General features: G+C 41.7%; 1 protein-coding gene across 2 annotated transcripts in view; it reads left to right on the forward strand.

Moving 5' to 3' along the window:
* Nucleotides 1–23,989, forward strand: part of Adcy2 (adenylate cyclase 2) — a 373,487-nt gene that overhangs the window by 284,937 nt on the left and 64,561 nt on the right. For both annotated transcript variants that reach the window (XR_007109132.1, XM_047555883.1), the window contains exons 13-15: nucleotides 3,938–4,007; nucleotides 6,441–6,538; nucleotides 22,861–22,945. Coding sequence is in view for 1 of the 2 variants with exons in the window: in XM_047555883.1 (XP_047411839.1) it covers nucleotides 3,938–4,007; nucleotides 6,441–6,538; nucleotides 22,861–22,945 (253 nt within the window). In the remaining variant the exon portion in view is untranslated. The remainder of the gene's footprint in view (nucleotides 1–3,937; nucleotides 4,008–6,440; nucleotides 6,539–22,860; nucleotides 22,946–23,989) is intronic.

The following is a 23,989-nucleotide window of genomic DNA, read 5'->3' on the forward strand; positions in this document are numbered from 1 at the left end:
ATTTCTGTTAAGGTTGCTTTTGAATTGTCTGCTGTCTTTGTATCTTTCAGTATTCAAATTCATGTTTAGTTGACACCTTTGTGTTTTCATGCATTTTATTCTAAAGTGACATCTCAGGTTGATGTAAGTGCTTCTGTGGTGATTTTCCCAATGTATTTCAGAAGTCAAATAGAGAACAAGTCCATGCAGTACTCAAAAAAAAAAAAAAAAGGGGGACATTTTCTACATAGAAGCTCTTATGCATGTATCTTTAATCAGCATCATGACATTTTGTTATGCAGTACTACGGAATACTTGCTAACTCCTCTCATTTTGTTGTGGTGTCCCCTGACCTTTTAATTTCCACTTGAGAATTCGACTGGGGCTCTCTACCTGAGGTACCAGTCAGTGGTGTGCTGCTGTTGACGTGAACCAGTGACTTCTATGCAATTGTTCTTCACCTATCCATTTATCAAGCATTCATAAAAAGATGAGTAATGCCAGTGTTTGCTCAGCATCAGACAAACAGCACACAAGCCTGCCTCACCTGGGCGTGTCTCCACGGGTGCAGGGCCAAAGCTGTCTGAGGGGTGGTCCTGTAAGACTGCAAACCCCATCAGGAAAGGCCTGTCCAATGGCCTCATTCAACCTCAACTATTGCCTAGAGGACATCTCCCAGTATAGCCAGGCTGGAGGTCAGGACTGCAGCACATGAAGTGGGCGGGGACAGGAGCGTCCCACCCGCAGCAGCCGGAGAGAGGCCTCCTACTTCCTTGTCCCTTGACGGTGAGAACTTGCATTCTTATATTCCAGAATGACTGTCCATGCGATGTGGATGCACCCCTGCCCACCCCTTGCAGTCAGGATCTTGTCTAGATTCTCTTTATTTGGCCCTGATCTAGGTAGGAAAACAAAAACAAAAACACACCTTAGTGTAAACTAATAGAGAATCACTTATAGTGTAACCCAGGGATAGGATAGGGTTAAATTCCTTGTGCCATGGACCAGGGAATATGTCGAGAGAACATGAATAACACACATATGCATTTCCTCTCCTCCTCTTCCCCACTATTCCCTCCTCTTCTCTTTCTCTGTAGTTCTCATTTTCAGAAATAATATTTGACCTTATCAGCCAATAGAAATCTTTCACATTCAGATCACCAAAGCACATTGTTAAATCTCTGAATTTTTTACAAGTCAGTAGTGGGAACTCAGGCTACTTCAGAGAATTCACATAGAAACCTCAATCTGAGCTGGTGCCATGGCGCACACCTGTAATCCGGGTGGCTGGGAGACCCAGGCAGGAGGATCACAAGTTCAAGCAGGAGGATTGCAAGTTCACTGTCAACCTCATCAGCTTAGCAGGACCCTAAGCAATTTAGTGAGACCCTGTCTCAAAATAAAGAATAACAAGGGCTGGGAATGTGTCTCTGTGGTGAAGTAGCTCTGGATCAATCCCTGGTGGAAGGAAGGAAGAAAGAAAGAGAGAGAGAGAGAAGGAAGGAAGGAAAAGAAGGAAGGGAGGAGAGAGGGAGGGAAAGAGAGAGAGAGAAAGGAAGGAAGGAAGAGAGAAAAAAAGAAATGGAGGAAGGAAGGAAGAGAGAGAGAGAGAAAGGAAGGAAGGAAGAAAGGAAGGAAGGGAGAGAAAGAAAGGAAGGAAGGAAGGAAGGAAGAAAGAGAGAGGGGGAAGGGGGAGGAAGGAAGGAAAGAAAGAAAAGGAGGAAGGGAGGGAAGGAGGGAAATTTGTGGGAAGAACATGCCCTCCTTAATCCTAAGGACAAGTTAAGAACTAGGTCCATCTCTTCTTGCTTCAAGGGAGAAACCCCAGACCAAACTTCACTCCTGTGGGCAAAGGGGGGCCAGAGCATAAGCTGGTTGGAATGTAGTCTGTCCCTAAGTGCTCCTGGCTTAGGGAGTGGGATGTGGGCTCTGGGGACACTAGAAAGGATGTCCTGGTCCTGAGCACTTCCTGAGCACCTGCAGGACACAGGTGACTGAAGCCCAGACTGGGAGCTTGGGGCTGCTAAGGAATGAAGAGCTGGCTTTATTTCTACTTCATCCATTGTTTTCCAAGCTTCAACTATCCAGGATCATTTTTAAATTTGATTTTTTCTTTTTCAGTAAGGAAAATAACATTTTTAACAAGTTATCTGCACATCTTATTCATAATTTGATTAACATTAACATTTAACCCAAAAGTGAGTAGGATTAAAATTAATCTTAAAATTTATTTTCTGGACCTTTTAATATTTCTTTAGTTTATTTTTATTTGTTCTTTTTAAATATGCACAACACTAGATACTAGACACTAGAGGATGACCTTTCATCCTCCTTTGGTCTTATATAAAAGAGCAATGATGTAGTTCTGTATCTGGTACAATGGTGAGAAATACCAAAATGGTATTTCCCTGGTACCCGAAGTTTATAACATTGAGTCAGGCAGTGACATGAAGTCCAGATTCGTATCCATCTCACTCTTAATGGTAGACACATAGCTGACTTCCTGCCTCAGTGGAAAGTGCACCGTGTGCAGCTGAGCCTGGGGTTCTTCCAGCTAGCCAAGTGGTGTCTGACCGTAGGAGTGAGAGGACGGCCCAGGGGCTCCAGCAGACCTGGCGACTCCCCTCCTCTGTGCTGGCCTCGTGGGTGCACAGGGCCCTGACTGGGTTGTCCGTGAGTCCACATCTAGAGACCTCAGCTGCGTGCAGAAGGCAGGGGCACCTCTGCTGGCACGTGGGTGGCCCATTCTCCTGCCCTTCCTGCTGGTCCTCAATGGCCTTCCCCCTCTCTCTTTCTTACATCTCAGAAGGTGACCAGCCACAGAAATACCACCAAGGGACTAAGAAAGTATTATGTAAGAAGTCGAGTGAATTGATAATTATTTGAATAGGTATAATGCTTTTCTGGAAATTTATGTAAAACATGATTTTTGCTCTACTGTCCTAATATGAGTTCTTGGTGGGTAGATACAGGTCTAGACCCAGCCAGTGTTTCCAGGTACTTTTCCTTCTGCACAGAATTGAATTTCTCTGACATTCCTGCATTGCATTCATCTTCCTATGTCACTTCACTTTAGTTCACAGTGTTCATCTAGTTTGTGGCCCAGTGTGTGGCCATGTTGGGCGCGGGCATCATGTGCACCACTTTTGTAGTAGCATGCAGGTGTCTCTGTGTGGCTGTGATCCTATACAGCACTCAAGTAAACGGTTTTCTCCTTGCACTCTTTCTCTATTGACAGCTCTTTCTTAAAACAGACCTAAGTTGATCAGTGTGGAAGAATGTAGAATTCCTTTTAATTCTTTTTTTTTTCAGCATTGGAGAAACATACATGTATGTATTCAGATACTTTTGTTTGTGTCAGCAGATTCTCGTTATTTTAGGTTTTACAGCTTATTAAAATTGTATTCAAACATGATTGTTCCTTTCTTGATATTTAAATAAGGATAAGGGAAGGATTTTCAAACAGTGTGGAAGAGGCACAATCCCCTCACCCAGGACCCCAGGCATTCTGGCATTCTGGATACTGGGATTGATGTGCTACTTGCTCTAAGGCAAGAAAAGGGGCAGTTCTCTAGGAGAACTAGGGAGCCATGAAGCTCCCGTGTGACTTCAGAACAACTTCAGGGAATCAATTTATTGACATACTTGAATCCTTCTGATGACATCTCCCTAGTTGCTTAATCTGGACAACTTAAGTTTCAATGTGATGTGGCAGTTGGTTTGTAACAGGATCTTGTAAGGAGGGCAAAGTACTGCTGCACATGTGAGATCTGTACTTCCTGTTAACAGTCTCTGCATTCCATATCCAACAAGTGGGCATTATATATATATATATATTTTAAATATTCAGTTTGGGATGATTTACAATCAAGAAAGAATGCAAATCATTGCATAAAAAGTGGTTCCAGATGTTTGGTTGGAGCTTTGGTTTCATGATGACTGTTCTTTCCATTTGCAGGCAATGGCTCAAGTCTGAAGACATTCAGAGAATCTCACTGCTTTTCTATAACAAAATTCTAGAGAAAGAAGTAAGTTTTTTTTTTTTTAACTCAAAATCAATTGATTTTTCTGAATTGGTAATTTTGAATTCCTTCGTAAGCTGGGGCTCATGTTTTTGCATGTGGTGTTTAAGCTGCTTCTCTCAAAACTCCTTCTGGCTTCTGTGCCTCTTTTGTGCATAAATTGTTGTAGCATAATCTCTGGCCACTAAGCCTCCCTCTGTGGCCTCTCGGCCTGCTGGGCACTCTGGGTAGTAGATGGCAGCTACAGCACTCTGAGATCTGGGGCAAAGAGAAGGGCCAGCAGCTGATGCCTGGCTTCCTTGATGTGACATTTTCTCAGAAAAGGCTTTAAGAGAAAGCAAAATCCTTCCCGACAAATTCTCAATGTCTTTACACAAATTGCTTCAATATTTTTGACAAAAATGTGAGTCTACATTGAACACCTGTTCAGGAAAATTCGGAAACCCCCACTTTTAAGTTTTGATGCATGTAAATGTTTTCACCTTACGATTTTCAAGGAGCTGTTTCAGGCGTGACTAAGAAGCAGATGATTCGTTTTTGCACACGGAGCTTTGCATGGCCTTGCTAAATGACTTCAGCGATTATGCAGTAGGACAGTCATTCTTGTAGGTCAACTTTATGTCATTCGCTGTTTGTTTTGTGGGGGTCCAGCGAAGGAGCAAGATTTAGAGGGCGTCTCATTCATTCAACCAGATAATTACAGATTTAGTTTGAGCAAAAGTGATTAATGGCAGCTTTTGCATCACGTGACTAAAATTCTGTTGAGAAAATCGGATTCATTGTTTTATGGATATCACATGAAAATATCAAGCATCAAAAGTCCTTCTAAAATTCGTCAGGGTTGGAAATTACAGGTACACCCAAACTTTCCTTTGCATTTGTAGTCAAGAAAATCAGTTTTCTATGTCTAAGTAAAGGATTTAGAAGGTGTAGCAAATTGATACTTGATAAAATAGGTTTCACTGACCACCTTGTTAGCCTGGAGTGATGGTAACACATACTAATGGCTGCTTGTTTAACTGTTTCATTATTCCTTTCCCATGGAAGTGCGTTTCCCTTCTTGGTACCAAAATGAAATTCCCCCTCATATTTCTGTACAAAGCTCAGAAGAAGTCACAAGATAAGGATGTAATTGAATGCATAGGATGTAATCATTCTTCAGCAATTATGCTAATTTAACCTCTTCATCAGCATGTAAATTCTCCTGGCTATTCAGTCACAAAAGTCACTAGAAAAAAAAAATCCTAGTAAAGAGAAGGTAATTATCATTAAAAATACAGCTTTTGCTTCCATTCCCAGGAGTGCAGGTTTGCAGATGCCAACTTTAAGGCAAAATTTAGAGTGCCTGGGGACGTGTCCCCCTCTTGTCCTGCCATCCCCAGCCAGCTCTCAGGCCCTCAGGAAGGATACAGCAGTGCTCAGTGGGCAGGGACATCAGGGGCCCACCGGAGTCCCTGCCTCAACACTGAGACCCCAAGCTTGTCTTTCCCTGTTACTTGGGTAAAAGATAATGCAACCTGACGTATTTTCGGAAGGTTTCAATGACCTCGTCATTGTCTAATTGTATTATAAACCCTCTTTGGCGGACCAGAGTAGCTTCAAGGGTGGGAGCTAAATGCAGTCCACCTGAGGAGGGTGCTGCCTTCCTCACACACTGGATCTCCCGACAGTGTGATCAAACCATCCCCCAGCAGTCCCGTCATTCAAACCGGGGACAGCAGTGGCTCCTGCCATGCAGGCTGTTGTGAGGATGAGTGAGCGAGGGCCCGAAGCCCCTGCAGATGGGCGTGTGCTGAGGGCCACGTGCAGTAGAAGCCACATCCCCTCCGTGGCGCAGAGACCACAACCCATCCATGCTGCAGTGCCCACGTGCCTGCACAGGTCCAGCAGGGCAGCCAGCCAGGCAGCCCACACTGGTCAGTCCACAGCCCTGGATGTTGGGAGAGCCCAGTGTGCCCAGGTGACCGTGCTGGACTGGAAGGAAGGGCGTGTCCGGGAGCCAGCCCCAGGCCTCCCCTTCCGTCCTCACCCCCCACTTCTGCGAAGCAGCATTGAGAGAAATAATAAAACAGAATGTTAAATGTAATGGCAGCATATTGCCTTTCCTCAGCCCCGTTCAGAAGTATGACACTCGTATGTGAAAATGGCACGATTCAGTGGCCCCTCTGTTCATTCACCCGGCTTCCCAGCCAGTGCCTCTCCTATGGCAGAGATCCAGTGCCTCTGGACACTCGCACTCGTGAATCGTGGACTCTGGAATCCCTCGCAGTTCACTTGGGAGGAAGCTCTAGGGCCTGATGAACGGCCTCTGTGGTGGTGCTGCGATCTGCAGTTCACCCCTGCGATCTGGAGTCCTGTTGGGGCGAGGAGGCGGCTGGCATCCGTAGGCAGCCCTTCTCTAACAGCAACCTGACTCCTGGTTTCCTTGTCTCCCTTCAGTACCGAGCCACAGCACTGCCAGCTTTCAAGTACTACGTGACTTGCGCCTGCCTCATCTTCTTCTGCATCTTCATCGTGCAGATTCTTGTGTTGCCCAAGTAAGTACTTAAGTTTTCCCCTGGGAGTGCCACTGTGCCCTCTCCCCCGCGCCCAGCTGTGTTCAAGGGCATGAAAGGATGCTGACGTTCAGACAGTTGTTTATCACGTTGTAATGGAGGAAGGGCAACTCCCCTTGGAGGTGAGTACCCCGTGTGCTTTGCTTAGTTTCAAAAATACTTAGTTTTCTAAGTGGACATATTGATTCCCCTTGGGGAGTTTTTAGGGTGGATGTGACCTTCTTGCATTGCTCTTGGTATAATTCTGATGCTCAGTCTAAGAAATGGGCACAACACCCTACCTCAACAGAGCACCCTCCCCTTCAGGCGTGACTCCTCAGTCAACACCACAGTGCTGAGGGACACCAGCCACCCTGGGCACACCTGCCCAACAGCGCACCGTGGTTCAGGACCGTGAGTCTCGCTTCCCTCCCTTCTGTCTTAATCCACCCTCTGTGGTCACCTCTGATTGTTCCAGGTCTGGCCGGCTGGCCTCTCCCAGGAGAGACTGGGTACAGAGGGGAGGGTCTGAGCACCCCAGATTCCTTGCTTGTCCTATCAGTCACTCTATGAGGCCTCCATGATCTTCTGCCTTGAACCTTCTAAATGAGAACAATGCACAGCCAACAACTTTCTCCAAAAACTCTGATTCTCACTTTATAATCCAAACAAAAGGAAAAAAAAACCTCTTGTTTTTCTGACAATAACTGGAGACATAGAAAAAAATTCTAGAATCAACTTTCTTTCCTCTTGTTAGCACCATTTGTATAAAAGCCAAAGCACCATCTTTTTCTTTTTCTAATATTTCTTTTTATGTATACGTGACAGTAGAGTGTATTTTGTCCTAGCACACATACATGGAGTGTAACCTCCCATCTTGTGGTTGTACATGATGTGGAGATTCACTGGTCATGTATTTCTGTATGAATATAGGAAAGTGATGTCCAGTTCATTCTACTCTCTTTCTTTTTCCAGCCCCCCCTTCCCTTCATTTCCCCCTTGTCTAATCCCTCCCTGCCCCCCTTATTGTTTGTTAAGATTCACATATCAGAGAGAACATTCGGCCTTTGGTTTTTTGGGACTGGCTTCTTTCACTTAGCATGATGGTCTCCAGTTCCATCCATTTCTGGGCAAATGCCATAATTTCATTTTTCTTGGTGACTGAGTAATATTCCATGGCGAAGCATCATTTTGGATTCAGTGGAATTCAGCTGTGTGATTGAAAACAGCCCCCATGGCACAGCCAGCACATGTGAGCAGCAGGCTGCTTGGACTGGGCTGTACTTTTAACTCAAGAAGATGCTCAGCAAGCGAGGAGGAGGTTCTGTGTTCCCCATGGCCACCCCATGCTCCATAGGGTTTTTGTCTGAGCACTGAGCCAGTGCAGGGGCATTGACAAAAGTCATAACACAGCACAGTCTTATTCACATATGTACAGTCCATCAGACATCCATGCTGGTTTTGGAGGAATTCCCAGTATATTCCTCTTACCCCCAAGAATTAGCTTTGGAATATGTGAACCAAAGGAGCTCTTTTTACAGACTTAGAGAATCTTCAATGAAACCTCCCATAATATAATAACACAAGATCCCTCCCTCCCTGGAAAGAGTTGGGAGAGGAGAAGGTGACTGGGGCACTTTAAAAGAGGCCTCTAGAGAACAAGAAGAATGTGTGGTGGGTTCACTTTCAGGAAGAGCACCATCCACGTCCTCCGTCTGGGTGTGGTCTTCTGGCCTCTCTTCTGTTGTACTGCACCCTGTGAGACCACAGAAGTCCATCTTCTCACGCTTCGTCACGCACCCTGTGAGACCACAGAAGTCCATCTTCTCACGCTTCGTCACGCACCCTGTGAGACCACAGAAGTCCATCTTCTCACGCTTCGTCACGCACCCTGTGAGACCACAGAAGTCCATCTTCTCACGCTTCGTCACACTTCATCTCTTGAGCAACAAGTGCGCCCTCAAGCTTGAGCCTTCTGAAGTCTGCACAGGTCGCATTTCCCTGGGGTCCGCAGAGGGAAGCACCGAGGAAAGCCAGCTGCTTCCTTCCGCCCACCTTCCAGGCTTCGGATCTGTCTCGTAGCTATCGTGGCGAGACCCTTCCTCCTTCATCTGCCTTTCCCGTGATTTCTCTTCCTTCTTTTTCTTCCTGAACATTTTTGCTATGACATATTTCAGTGATACAGAAAAGTGTATGGTCATCCCTGTGTCCTGTTTATTACAAAGGTGACTTTTGCTCCTGTGATTGTTCACTGGTGAGAGTGGACCTACTTCTGCCATACCATCTTGTCTTGCATTTCCTGGACTTTTTCTTTGGTTCTTTCTCACCTCCTTCCTGATTTCTAAAGGGTTGATCTAGTTATTTTATCCTTTTTTTTTTTTTATTGGATATATGTATACACATACACAAATACACACACACACACACACACACACAATACTTTTCTACTTTATTTCACATTTTCTATTGAATATGGATTGGGAATAAAATTGTAAGTTAACTTTTATTTACCTTCAGTATTATGATGACATCTTTCCTTTGCATTCCATTTCCTATTATTGCTGATGAAATGTCTTCTGTTGGTCTCATGATAGTCTTTTGTAGGTAATCTATTGTTCCTCTCTGGGTACTTTTCAAGATTTTATTTTTCCCTGGACTTTCATTATATTGTTTCTATATGTGAATTCGTTCTTATGTACCTAAGTGACGAGGTGCAATTTTTCAATCTTTGATCTCATATTCTTAAAAATTCGGCACTGTTCTAAAAAATTCTCTGCCTTTACATATTTTTAATTTTTTTAATTTGTTCCAATTAGTTGTACATGACAGTAGAATGCATCTATGCATTTTGGTAAATCATACATAAATGGAGTTTAATCTCTCATTTTTCTGATTGCACATTTTGCAGGATCTCGTGGGTCATGCAGTCATACATGTACATGAGGTGACAATGTTGTTTCACTCTACTCTCCTCCCTACCCATGTCCCTTCCCTCACTTCATATTGCTTTACACACTGTGTCTCATCTCTTCTGAAGTCCTTCCTCTGTTTTTCATTCTGTGCTGCAGGTCTTGTAATTTTCCCTCCCAGTTTACAATACCCCCACCCTTTTTTGCCTTGAATTCAGATAAATTCCTGATCCACTTGGAGTTTTATAATTTCAATGTGTGGGTGTGTGTGCTTCAAAGTCTATTTGATCCTTTTTAAAACTTGACAACTCTTTCTATATTTTGGCTGTGGATATTTCATTTTCTTCCTATTTATTGGCGGATTTTACACCCTGGTTTCAGTCTGCTCTTTCCCATTCATAAACACGTGTGACTTCTGACACTGGCCTCTCGGTAGACTCCCTCAAGGTGGTGTGTTTCCTGTGTTGAACACACAGTTTTGACTGACTTCATCAATAGCAGGGCTTTGGTCGGTGTTGATCTCAAGTTTCTTAATTGTAAAGACATGGCTATGGGATAGCTTTTGGTTCTAGGTTCCTCTAGGATTCATGAGGTCAAGCTGCAGTATTGTGTTGAACCCATGGTCGAGGTTCCTGCACCAGGTAGGCATGTGAATTTGGATCAGCCTCCCTGGCATGGAGCAGGATTGGGGATCTCAGTTTTCACAGATGAGCTTTTTCTACTCATGACCCCAACAGATAGTTATCTTCCCTGCAAATGGCCTGGCTGAAGGATAGAGTTTTCTGTTTTCTCTTTCCTGGTGGGAGAGCACTTCTTGTCTCCTGATTTTATTCAGAACTGAGTTCCTTCCTGATCATCAAATGCCTGGGAGACCACTGGCCTTGGATGGAAAGGAAACCTCACACTCAACAGCATGTACATGCTCCCAGCTCCTCCTGGTCCATTAGCACGGACACCTCTCAGCATTCTGCCTGTGAAGACCCACTGTGTACCTAGTGATTTCTCTGTCTTGCTCTCATGGAGGTAGAAAATAATTCTGTTATATTTTAGGAGGCATTTTCTTTTTCCTTTTTTTGCAGTGCTGGGGATTGAACCCAGGACCTTGTGTTTACAAAGCAAGCACTCTACCAACTGAGCTATATCCCCAGCCCCTAGGAGGCATTTTCATTAGGGTAATCGTGCTTCTCACTTCTGCTGACTTTCCCTTACTCATTTTCTTAGTTCGTGAAATTATAGTTATACTCTGCTTTGTTGGTTTTGTTTCCTTTAGATAAATTGTCTTGTGTGTGTGTGTGTGTGTGCGTGTGTGTGTGCGGCGCGCGCGTCTGTAGTTTTTTGAATTTTTAGTTGACATAATGATGGCATGTGTTTATGGGGCACAGTGTGAAGTCTTGGTATGTGTACGTTACATGACCATCAAGTCAAGGTCCTCGGCTGTGCTTCACCTCAGGTTTGTTCAAGAAGCGAAGGTGCAGAGTGAGTGAATGAATGAGTGATTGAGAACAGAGGAGTCTGTTGCTTGGGAAGGATCTGCAAAGGGAAGTGTTTCTAGAAAGGGGGCCTGGTAGCATTCTTATTCAGTCCATAACTTTTGAATCTGGTTCTAGTTTTAGAGTTTAACTAGGTGGCAAATTATTATTTGGTTCTTCTTTGGGGAGCTGTGTTTTTACTCTGCCTGCCTTGTAGTATAACTTTATTAGAAATGGCAACTACTTTCAGAAAATGACCAAGCATGAAATGTTTCTATATATTTTAGTCAGTTTTTTTCACATTGTCAGCAAAATGGTATGGTTATGTTAAACCAGGTCTGGGGACAGTATTTAGACAAAATAAAGCTTAGTTGAATATCATGTTTCATTAGCCCAAGTAAAACTAATAATAATGATATTTTACTTAAGAAAAATGAATAACCAGACTATAATGTTAAATATCTTAGAACTATTATTTCTTGAAATGTTGATTTGCTAATATCAGTTTCATTACTCATTTCAATACTCAATGCTCAGGAATTCCTTAATACTCATTTCAAAGATCTATTATTATTTTGTTATTATACTCTAAAAGGAAAAAAGAAAAAGAAAAAGAAGATAGTTTAATAGTAGCATCATTCATATCCATTGAAACCAGACCTGATTGATTTTCTAAACAGAAATGATAGAGAGAAACTCTTGTGCAGGCAACTTTCTCTGGTGTGGGGGACAGTGGCGGGGGTAGAACAAGTCAGGAGAGTCGTGGAAGATGGGGTCGGAGGAGCAGTGCGAGAGGGCAGGTCATGGTGGTCCTGCAGGATGCTCTAAGAACGGTGGATTTCTTTCTGGGTCCTGTGGGAAACCATGGCAGATTCTGAACCAAGGATTTAATCTGTCTGTGCTTGGAATGGGTTATTCTTGCTCTTCCAGGGGGCAAGCAGGAAAAGGGAAGGCCAGGTGATATGTGTAGGTTTGCACTGGCACGGTCCTAGAGGACATAAAGTGTGACCCAACTCTGGGATGTGTCGTGAAGAATGTCGGGCAGTTCTTGCTGTGGGATTGGTTATGAAGAATATGAGAAGTTAGGTTTTGTTGGGTTTTATTTTTGTTCTCCATCTGAGCAATTGGAAAAATAATTTGCATTTACAGAAGAGAAGAATCTTGAGGAAGAAAAGTGGAGAGAAAAGTGGACTTGGGGGCTCAGTTCCAAAATCAAAGATGTGTGTGTGTGTGCATGCTCAGAGGCGGGGGTGGGTCAGGAACCCCAGGTGGTGGAGTTTTAGGGAAGGAGGGCTCATGGGAGGAGTTGCATGGAGACATAATCTGGAAAATTTAGCTCTTCGGTAGAATTTAAATCCATAGGATGAGATGAATTTACCTAAGAGCGAGAGCAGTAAAAGAAAACTGTGGGTCTTCCATCAAATAAGGTGTGTGTGAAAAACCAAATCCCCAGTCCTTATCATGCGAAGGGGAAGTTTCTTAGTCAACCAGAGGTAGCTCTTTTTCCCTCTTGAACATCTTAGGACCTTCAAATGGCCAAAAATTTCAAAGCTGAGACCTACTATCAGGGAGAGGCTACTTTCATGGTAGTGAATATTTAAATACCTTTCCTCTTGTTGACTTTCCCTTCTGTTTCTTATTGAATTCCCTTTCATTTTGAAGTTCTGTCATTTAAAGAGCAGGAATTTTTATTATTTCATGCTAACTTACAACCAAACACTTTCCTCCCTCAGTTGTTCCATCTTTGATATGAGCAGAGGCTTGGCAGAGTCTCCCTTGGGTGGGCTATGAGGGTAATGGGGAAGATCGGGTGTGAAGTCAATACACCAAACAAACCCCACGGTAAGACCCCATGATTTGCCCACAACACCTATGATGATAAGTCTGATTTTCAGGCTTTTGCAGGGAGGTGTATCTGTGGGGATTTTCCAACAAATGAATATCTCATCCTGGTCAGGGCCATTTTCTGCCATAAAAGAATATGAACAGGGAAAAAGACTTTATCTCAAATCAGCCTTTTCCATAGAGGTAACAACACACTTGATTAAAGGGCTAAAGTTGAACATTGTTGCTAAAAGGTATGTTTTTTTCTCTGCCCCACGACAGGGAAGAGTCAGATCTGCTTTTCAGCAAGTATATGAATCAATTTTGCTGGTGTGTTTAAAAGAAACAGCTTTGCAACCAGAATGTTAATTAAAATTGATTCAATTACACAAACATCTTGGTATGCCTAATGGGCCCGAACAGGCTTTTGATAGAACAGGCAGGATAAATGGTGATAATTAAGAGCTTCTGACCACCACTACTTTGCCTCATGGTATTTTTGTCCCCTGGTGTCTGGGTCTGCTTGGACGGCACGAGTGAAGTGCCATAGACTGCATGGCTTATGAACAACGCGGTCCATTGCTCAGAGTCCTAGAGGACGGAAGCCTGAGGTCAGGGTGCCAGCGTTGGTGGTGAGGGCCCTCTTGCCGACTGTGGGCGGCCATCTTCTTCCTACCTCCTCACATGGAGGAGGAGGTGACTGCTCTCCAGCCAGGGCTCGTGAGGGCACTGAATCCTACTCATGAGGTCCACTCTGGTCCCCTAATCACGCCCATGGGCCCACCTCCAGATACTGTCACGTTTGAGTTTGGCTTTCAACATGTGACTATTGGGGACACTCAGGCATCCAGTTCATAACAACCTGGGGACAGATGCGTCACATCACCTGCACAAGAACACCAGGGCGGCCTGAGCGCCAGCCTGGACCACCTCGGGCGGCTTGTCAGGGAGAGCGGCTCTGACCCTGAGCCCCAGGCAGTAAGACGCTCTTCTCTATCACCTACCTGGCACCTACAAATACAGCTTCCGTCCTTCTTTCCATTCTGGTGTCTTGTTTCACTTTGTTTATTTTTGCCTGCAGTGCACTGCTGAGGACAGGTGGCCCCGGCTAGCCTTTGTCACTCATGATCTCGGGATGGGGCATTGGGCCTTTCGCTCTCAGACATGTTCACTGTGAGTTTTCAGTAGGGTCCTTTTATCAGAATGAGGAAATTGCACTTGATTCATACTTTCTGAAGTATGTTTATCATGAATGTTGGATTTTGCCAAACGCTGTTTATGCAGCTAATGGGATGATCAGCTTCCCTCCTTTATGTTGTTTACATTGGGTGATTTTCAGATATTAAGTCAACTTTTTTTTCTTGAGTAAATAGCACATTGTCATGGAACAAAAACCTTTTAAATGTGGCTAAATTTGGTTTGTTAATTTTTTGCTTAAGAATGTTTTTCCTATTCATAAGAGATATTGGTCTTGGGTTTTGATTTCTTGTGATCTTTGTCTGGTGTTGCTGTCAGGGTTACACTGGTCTCATAAAATGAGTGAAGAACCATTTCTTTCTCTCCTATTTCCTAGAAGAGCTTGTGAAAATTCTGTATTAATTCATTTTTTAAAGACTGGAAGAATTCACCAGTGAAGCCATTTGGGCAAAGGCTATTCTTTACAAATAGAATTTATTTATTATTATTTTGAATTTTTTAAATTACTAAGTCAGTTTCTTTGCTTTGTGGGTAAATCTAGTCATATTTTCAATTTCCTTTGAGTCATTTTGTGTGTGTCATAACATAGTTCTAAGAATGATCATCCTGCCGGATATAGTAGTGCATGCCTATAATCCCAGTGGCTCAGGAGGCTGAGGCTGGAGTATTGCTAGTTCAAAGCCAGCTTTAGCAATGGCGAGGTGCTCAGCAACTCGGTGAGACCCTGTCTCCAAATAAAATACAAAATAGGGACTGGGGATGTGGCTCCGTGTTCAAGTGCCTCTGAGTTCAATCCCCAGTAGCAAAAAAAGAAAAAGATTATCCCTGCTTAAATACAAATCTGTCACACATACCACCAAGGCAAAAGCAGATAGATAATCATATCTGTATCATTGTTTTTCTTTCTGAGTCCCATGCCTTAGTAGATCTTGAAACTTGAGGAAAGCTCAAAATAGGATTTTCAGATACATCCAGAAAAAAAAACCACCAGCTCTTCTGGGATGTTCTTCACTGTATCTAGTAGACTGTTACAGTCAAATATTAATAAAATATTAATAACAACATCATTTTCTCAGACTCTAATATGTTTACTTGACCTGATTCCACAATGTTTATGGTCTCTGCCAAATGTCTTAATAGTAGAAAAATTATTCCTTAAAAAAAAACTATTGACATGAATGTTAGAAAATGAGGGTCTTTACGACTCATTATCATATAGAAATCCATTACTTAAACTCTGATTCACAAAATAAATCATATGATTTTAAAATAGATTAACTATGATAATCACTAAATATGTTGATATGTGTGCAATTAAAAGTCAATATATTTCCAAAATCACTTGTCTATTCATAATAATATTCAAAGATGACATGATCCAGGGGATATGTAATATTTGCTCAATACTCCTGGTAAAAAAGGAATGTTTTGTTTAAAAAAAAAAATCAAAGAAATTTGCAGAAGTAACTCTGATTCCTTCCTAGGTTTCTACCTGACCAATAATAATATAGTACCTGAAAAATAAATAAATAAATAAATAAAAATTAAAAAGTTCATTCAGTTAGTGGATATAATTCAAAAAATTCAACAACAATAAATTAACTCAAGTATTTCAATAAAGGAATTTAGTAAGAAATATTTACAGAATGAAGGAAAAACTGAGAAACCAAAGAAGGGATGGGTAATAAAGCAGTCCTTCTATTAGTAACAAGAAGAACCTGCTACTGCCCTTGGTTTGTAAGGAAACAGATGTAGATGGGCCTTCCAAAAGATGCTAGTAGAACCACAGCAAGGCCTCTTGGTCAGAGCTGAGATGAAGGGTATTCTGACAAGTGTCTTGGACTTTAGAGGAGGGAGGGGTAGCAGCCCATCTAGAAAAAGCCACTTGGTAGGGAACAGGAGTTAGGTAAATGCCAGCCTTCTTCCTTCCCTGCCTTCCAATCTCCAGTAGTACTTCCCATTGGCCAACCTTAGCTGCAATCATGGACAATGAGCCTGGGCTTCCAGCCCTCTTAGAAATGAATTTCCCAAGTTTGTTGAAATAATCAACCTCCAAATACAGGAAAATTCTATTAACAGCAAGCAAGGGAAAACACACACACACACACACACAAACACACACACACACACACAAACACACACACACGTGGTATACCATAGTTGAGTAGTCAGACTACACACACACATGTGGTGTATCATGGTTGAGTAGTCAGACTACACACATACATACACACACACAAAAGTGGTTTATCATAGTTGAGTAGTTGAACTATAAGTGGGGGAGGGCTTGGGTGCAAACCAAAAGTGTATGGGGGGAGACGTTATATACAAGGGTTCCAAGATAGAAATGACAGCTGACCTTCTCTCCAGAAACTATTGAGGACAGAAGACAATTGAATGTTTTAAAACCACTGGTGCAAACATCAACAACTAGACTAATATTGAATAAAAATATTCCTTTCTTAAGTCAAGGTAAAATAAAAACATACTATAAGTAAATGAAAAACAGGGAATTCACCACTAGTAAACCTGTAATAAAAGAAATGAAAGTGGAAATTTTTCAAACTGTGAAGTGATGTTAGAAGGAAACTTGAATTGCATGAGAGAATGAGGAGCACTGGATGTGCTGCATATGTGAGACTATGAAAGAGAATATGCTGGAAGTGAAAGATCACCAATGGTTTATCCAAAAAATTCTGTATTCATGTACAGAGAATTCTGATGCAGAAGAGAATGGGATCACATACTTGTGAAGGTCTTATGTATTTTTGAAGTGGTACAATATTAATGCTAAGTAAGTTCTGATAAGAATGTGTGCTTTAACTCCTCTAAGCCATCATACCACAGTGATTTGGGAACACCCATGTTTATAGCAGCACAAGTCTCAATAGCCAAGCTATGAGACCCACCTGGGTGTCCATCAACAGATGAATGGATAAAGAAAATGTGGTTTATATACCCAATGGAGTTTTATTCAGCCAAAAAGATAAACGAAATTATGTCATTTGCAGTAAAATGGATGGAACTTAAGACCATTTTCTTAAGGGAAATAAGCCAAACTCAGAAAGTCAAGAGGCACATGTTTTCTTGTGTGTGGAAGCTAGAGAGGAAAAAGGAAAAGGAAGGTGGGGGAAGGAGTGGGAATCTGATGCAAAATCAAAGGAGATCCAAAGAGGAAAGGGCCCAGGGAATGGAAGGAGGGGTTTGTTGACAAGTGGCATTGACCAAATTATATTGTTGCATTGTGCGCATGTCTCAATATGTAACAACCAATCCCATCAGGCACACCACAATACACCAGTAAAAAAGTGTGAGAAGAGAAGCAAAAGAAAGAAAAAATAAGGTATACTTTAATTCTTGAACAATCATCAAAAAAATAAAAGAGGTATAGTTAAAAAGTCAATAGAGGAAATTTTAAAAATACTATTAATATATTCAATTAATAAAAAATGACCATAAAAATGAGAATACAGGAATAAAGGAAATGAGACAAACAGAATACAAAGAGTAAGGTGGTAGATTTAAAATAATAGCAGAAACTATAGTGGGCTAATCACAGGAGCAAAATCCATGGGACAAATGACCATCAGAAGTGTGGTTAAATTCAAGCACATCACATGTGAGAAGGCCAAGTACGTCAAATAAATAGACCCTGCCACATACTGTCTGAGAGATGTGCTTTAAATACAAAAGGCAGGCCCGTGGAAAGCAAAAGGAAGGGAAATACACACGATATAGACAGTGAGCACCAACACGACTGTGCACATGTTAATGTCAGACAAAGTAGACTCCAAGGCAAAGAAGTAGTAACAGAGACGAAGAGGGAGGTCAGGTCCTGAGAGCGAGTCATCAAAACACGCAAGTCAGAAATGTACTTACACCTAATAACAGAACCGGAAAACAGAAAGATAGAAGCAAAGAGAGAATAAGGCGACTCCATGATCATAAACACTCAGGAAGCCTTTTCTAGCTCTTAGTGTACAGAAACAGGGTGTTGAGGACAGGAGCAGGACGTCAGATTCCTGTTTCACAGAGTGCTACACCCAGCTCAGAATACCTGTCATCTCAACCACTCCAATCGAGGAGCACTGACCCAGCTGTAGCCTATGCTAAGCCAGAAAAGCCCCTGAACACATTCCAGAAGATTCGAGTAAGTTCAGATATTTAACCTGATATTTAACCACACCAAAATCAAACAAGGACTCAATAACAATAGAATATCTTAAAACAGTCCCAAATAGTTCAGTATGAGAAATATGGTTTCAGATAACCCACATGTCAAACAAGGAATCACAATAGAAATGTTAAAATGTTTAAATAGCAAAAGATAATATATTAAAATGGGTAGAATGCAACTAATACAGTAATTGAAAGGAATCTGTTACCTTAAAATTCTTAAACTAGGAAAGAGGAAAAATCAATTGTCTAGCGTTGCAGCTTAGGAATCAAGAAAAAGATGAGCAAAGTAGAATCAAGCAAGTATAAGAGAATAGATACCAAAGATAAAAGGAGAGATCAACTAAATGGAAAATGAATACTTAAAATAACAGCAGCAAATGTCATGAACCACAGCAAAGGACCAAGAACAGCAGGACAAATAAACACATATAAAAAGCAGGTGGTAAGAAGGTGAGATTAAATTCCAGCATATGAAGTGTGAAAAGACCGGACAGGCCAGGTGAAGGCAGAGCAAGCCACATCCTGTCTACAAGAGATGCGTGTCTTTCCAGATGTGCAGAAGGGCTTTGCTGGCTTCATACAGGTTACCTATTTGTCAAAAGAGAAAATTAATAAAACTAAAAATTAATTCATTGGGGGAAAAACATTTAAAAATTCCTGAACTGCTAGTAAGACTAAAAAGAAGAAAAAAGAGAAAGAACTAAAAGTACCCAAATAACAATATGGGTTGGGGGAGCTCACTACAGCTCTTCAGACAGTAGAGGAGAAACCTGAAATGTTATAAATCAACTGACTACAAAACAGTTTACAATTCAGATAAAATGGGAGGATTCTTTGAAAACACAACTTACCAAAAATAACACGTAATAGAACTTTTCAATGGTTATGTATCTATTTAATGAATTTGTTTTAAAATTCTTCCCATAAGAGAAGCTTTATATCCAGATGTTTTCTGTGAGTCCTGTCACCTATCTTAAGATAACAAGATGGAAGAACAAGTCAACTATTAGTAAGTTGCCTGAACTGTGAATGGATAAAAAAGTCCTGTCCATAGCAAGAGGTGGAAAGTTCAGGGCTACAAAGGAAATGCACATCTACATGATGTGCAGGAGAAAGAGCTGTGATAGGAAGACAGAGGAAGGCTGGAAATAAAGGGTGGAGAATAGCGATTCCAGGAAGGGCTTACAGAAGAAAAGGACACTGCAGTAATAAGAATTTCAGACAGTAATAGAACTCAAGGGAGAGAAAATCCACATGCGAAAAAGCAAGATTTTATTATGGAGTTGTCTCCAAGAAAATGTATCAATCTTTACGTACTTCAGAATCTTTTTCAAATAAATAAAGCAGAATTAAAATGTTCAACTCTATTGACAAACTCACGATCCAGTTGAAAATGTTCACTCACTCTAGTATCAATAGTCCAAGTAAGTCAGTCTTTTGGGATTTCAAAAGCTCATCAAACCCCCTGAAAGTTGTATCTAGAGAGCATCTTTGTTACCAGCAAAAAAAGAAGCAATATATCATTTTCAAAAATCCATATGACATAGTGAAATAAAGCATACTTGCCATACCCCAGGAGAAAAATAAATTGTCAACATAGAAATAATAGAGGGTACCATCTCTCATCAAATATAATGAAAACAGAAGTGGCAAAGAGCAACCAAAATAATCTCCTTGTGAAATTCTAAAATCAGATTTCTGAATTGTTCTTTGTATTAAAAGGAAATGGAAATGGAAATCACAGGCTTCTCAGAAAAGAGTGACAATGAGGAGCTATAAATCAAACCCTGAAGAATTTGCTTAAAGCAGTAATTATTGGAATATTTGCGTCCTTGAATGCATTTATTAGAAAATACAAAAGAATGGCAATAAATGACAGTGAGGAAAAAGAACAATGCAAGTTTCAATAAAACAAAAAGGAATTTTTAAAGTTGAATTTGAAACTAATAATACAGAAAATGATCATGAAGCATAGCCTTTAAAATAAACCAAGAATTCATTCCTTGAGATCAACAAAACATGTAAATCTTCAAAACACTGATCTAGAGAAGACAAGAGAAAAATGGTCTTATGTTCAAGAAGCAACTCCTTTAAATATGGAGACTTAAAACTGTAAGATAGTAATACACAAAATATTACACATTTGAAAACGTAAATCAAATAGATAATTTTCTAGGAATATTGTCAAAATTAACTCAAGAAATAGAACCAGTAAACATGGCAAAATTCTGACAAGTCTAGTCCTTAAAACAGAACCTGGGTCAGCCATGCAGTTGCATGAACATAATTCCTCACTAGACTGCTTAATAGAGGTATAATTTTAGGCAAGTTTCTCAACTTCTTGCGTCCTCAGTTTGTCTTTGGAAAAAATGAAATAGTAATAGTAACTACTATATAGGATTATTATGAGGATAAAGTGAACTATACCTATAAAATCCTCAGTACAGCTGTTAGTATGTAGTAAATTTTCAATAGACATTAGCATGTATCATCATAGTCATCTCCACCACTACCACCACCACCATCACAATATCACCATCATAATCATCACCATCAGCACCACCATCACCATTATCATCACTATTACCATCATCATCAGCATCAACATCATTATCACCATCACTATCACCATTACCACCACCATCACCATCACCATCAAATATTTTTCAAATAGTTTTTTTAATTTTATTTAATTTGTGGTAAGTTGAGTTTTACCAAACCATTGAGAAGGGAATGTTCATGAAACAGTTCCAGTTGAGAAAAAGAGGTGCTGTTACTGAAGCCAGCATACCTTGAAACTGGGAAAGAATTAGGAGAATATAGAATCAAAGAGAATCTCTCAGACCTCTTATATAAAATTGCAGGAGATGGTGGCAAACTAAAGATCATCAGATGATCGTCACATCCCCCTTCAGTCACAGTAAAAAGGACAAGGGCTCTCACACCTCTGAGGTGTGGACTGCATACATTCCTGTCCCTTCTAACCTGCAACCCGGGCTGAAGATTCTGAGGGGATGTGTCGGGACTCAGTCAACCTCAGACCAAGGAGCATGGAGCCAGGGTCTCTGTAGGCTTTGGACAAGGAACAAGCACTGGAGTGATGTGGGGTGGGAGAATGTTCTAGATAGGAGAAGTTAGGAGACATACAGGTTTACCTCTTCTAGAGTATAGCAGTCCAGGGCGGGATCACATCTCACTCTTTGTATCATGGCATCTCTCATGAGCTGGCCCTTGAGAATTGTCCATCTGGGATTATTTGGTGTATGTAAACTCTTCTAGCAAACTGATGGCTACTCATAAAATGCAATTTTTATGAGAAAAAAATGTTATTCTCAGGCCAGATATTGGAAAACTCTGTGAATCACGTCCAGGACATGACTCAGTGCTCAATACATCACTGGGTCAGGCTCAAATGTTGGTTTGAGCTCGAGTTTTTGTAGCTCTTGCTTGCTGCGTGTGTGGCCCTGTGGTCATCTCTCATAATGGAGCCAGTGTCTGGGGTGTGAGTTGAGCGAAGCCTTCCTGTCATGGTAGCATCGGGGACGGCACGCAGGGCACTAATGGCTCCCTTTGTCTCTCTGCTTCTGGGGCTCAGCCTGTGCTTGCAGGGTGAATCAGTTGCTACTGATTTGCATCTGATTGTTGGATCCCATGGCTGGCATTTGGAATTGCTGCTCCTCTTTTCAGTGCTAGATCTTGTGTTTCTTCACTATCTCCAACCAATCTCATGGGCCTGGGGCTCCACTATGGTCTCAGACACCACCTGACCTCCCCTTCATGTGCCATTTCAGATTCACCTTTGAGTATCTGTTGTGTTTCAGCTCTGTTTCATACTCCTGATATTTTCCTCCTGGGATTAAATAAAGTTTTAAGACTTTGAATTGTTTAATTATTTAAGGACCATTCAGAAATGCATATGACTAACCAGGTGCAGTGGCACTCACCTGTAATCCCAGTGGCTCTAGAGGCTGAGGCAGGAGGACTACAAGTTCAAAGCCAGCCTCAGCAATTTGGCATGGCCCTAAGCAACTCAGTGAGACCCTATCTTTAATTAAACTATGAAAAGGGCTGGGGATGTGACTCAGTAGTTAAGTTCCCCTGGGTTCAATCCTTGGAGCCAAAAAAAAAGCTTATGACTCTTATAAATGAACCCGTAACCTGCCGGTGGTGGCAGAATTGAACTTAGTGGCCCTGTTTTTCGTGCGACTGCAGCCTTCTTTGTTCATTGACTCAACAGCAGGCAAATGTCAGGCCTCGTGAAATCTTCAGAGAATCTCAGCAAATTTAGATGCTCCTGTGTTGAGCACTTGGCTGTGTGAGATTGAAGAAGGTGGGAATCAGGGTCTCCAGGTCGAGGAGCGGGGATGGGGCATGAAGTCTTTGAGGTCACCATGGCAGGCTACCTGATTCAGCATCTGCTGGGACATCCGTGGCATGACAAAAGCCCCTGAGATGGAGGATATGGCCGAGCATGGCACCATAGGCAAGTCACATATATAGATGATTTTTTTCACAAAGAACTGACGCTTCTGGGCAGTTTGGAAAGTCGCATCATGTGGATCAACCATAACAGTGCACACTTTAGCATGGACTGTGTCATTTGTTTTAGGTTCATTCTCACTTCTCGGAAAAGCTCTGGAGGGTCGCTCGCTCGCTCCCTCGCTTCAGTCCTGTGAGCCCAGAGCACCATGGGAAGCCTTCTGAATGGCAGGCTGGGCCCTAACCTCTCGCTTCTTGTTTCCGGTAGGACGACCGTCCTCGGCGTGTCCTTTGGAGCTGCGTTCCTCTCTCTCGCCTGCATCCTTTTTGTCTGCTTTGCTGGGCAGCTTTTGGTAAGTGCTTCAAATATGGGACTTCTTTGAAAACAGTGTTCATTTTATGGAAATGGACTTCTTGCTGAAAACATTCAAATCCAGGGTGCTTACTGATTTACATTTCAAGAGCATAATTCCCAGCAAAGGAACAGGTGCCCTTCAGGTCAGCAGCCCAGATGTGAACTGAGGCAGCTCATGGACAGCTGAGGTGCTTGTTTGAAGATTATTTGAAATGTTGGATGTCACACCCTAACATAATGCTTTGACTGAGTTGTTTCTGTCAACATTTTTTATCGTCTGCTTTGTTTTCTGAGTATCCACACTAGTGAGCATCAGTTTAAGAGGAAACTGTTCTTGTATAGGGGGATTAAAATTCAAACCAATAAATCTTTTACATCCACTTTCAAGATATAAAATTTTAGAATATTTGAAGGTAACAAACATTACAATGTTTTAAATTAGTGTTCTAATTTTAGCCAACCATTGTAACCATTGATGGTTTAAATACTCATTCTAGATATGACTTAAATATAAGCTTATTCTTGAGTGTAAAGCAAGTGTCCCTAGCTGACCAGAGCTCAGTGAGAGCTGTCCTGAGACAGCCAACAGGAGACAGCAGTCCCAAAGACAAGTCAGCGCTTCCTCTTGCTCGTTGGAGATGAATCAAAACGGAAGAGGCCACTCTGAGCCAGGTTTCCAGCAGAATCCATGGGCAGTCTCAGGAGAAGCCCGAGAGATATTTTTTATTGTCTTTTTTTTATTAGTGCATTATAGTTACACATAATCGTGGGATTCGTTTTGACACATTGATAGATGCATGCAACATAATCTGCTCCTGTCCATCTCCCGTACCATCCTTCCCACCCTCCTGGGCTCCTTTCTCTACTCTATCGGTCTTCCCTCTGTTATATGTTTAGTTTTTATTAGTACCATATCATTACACATAATAGTGGAGTTCTGTTGATAATTTATTATACAAAATAAATAGGAATAGTCATTAAAATCTTTGTGAATGGATTATTTTATGTGTGATGTCAGAGGTTATAGACAATACTATGAATA

This window comes from Sciurus carolinensis, chromosome 6 (genome assembly GCF_902686445.1).
Source record: "Sciurus carolinensis chromosome 6, mSciCar1.2, whole genome shotgun sequence".
In the NCBI taxonomy this organism is placed as follows: Eukaryota; Metazoa; Chordata; class Mammalia; order Rodentia; family Sciuridae; genus Sciurus; species Sciurus carolinensis.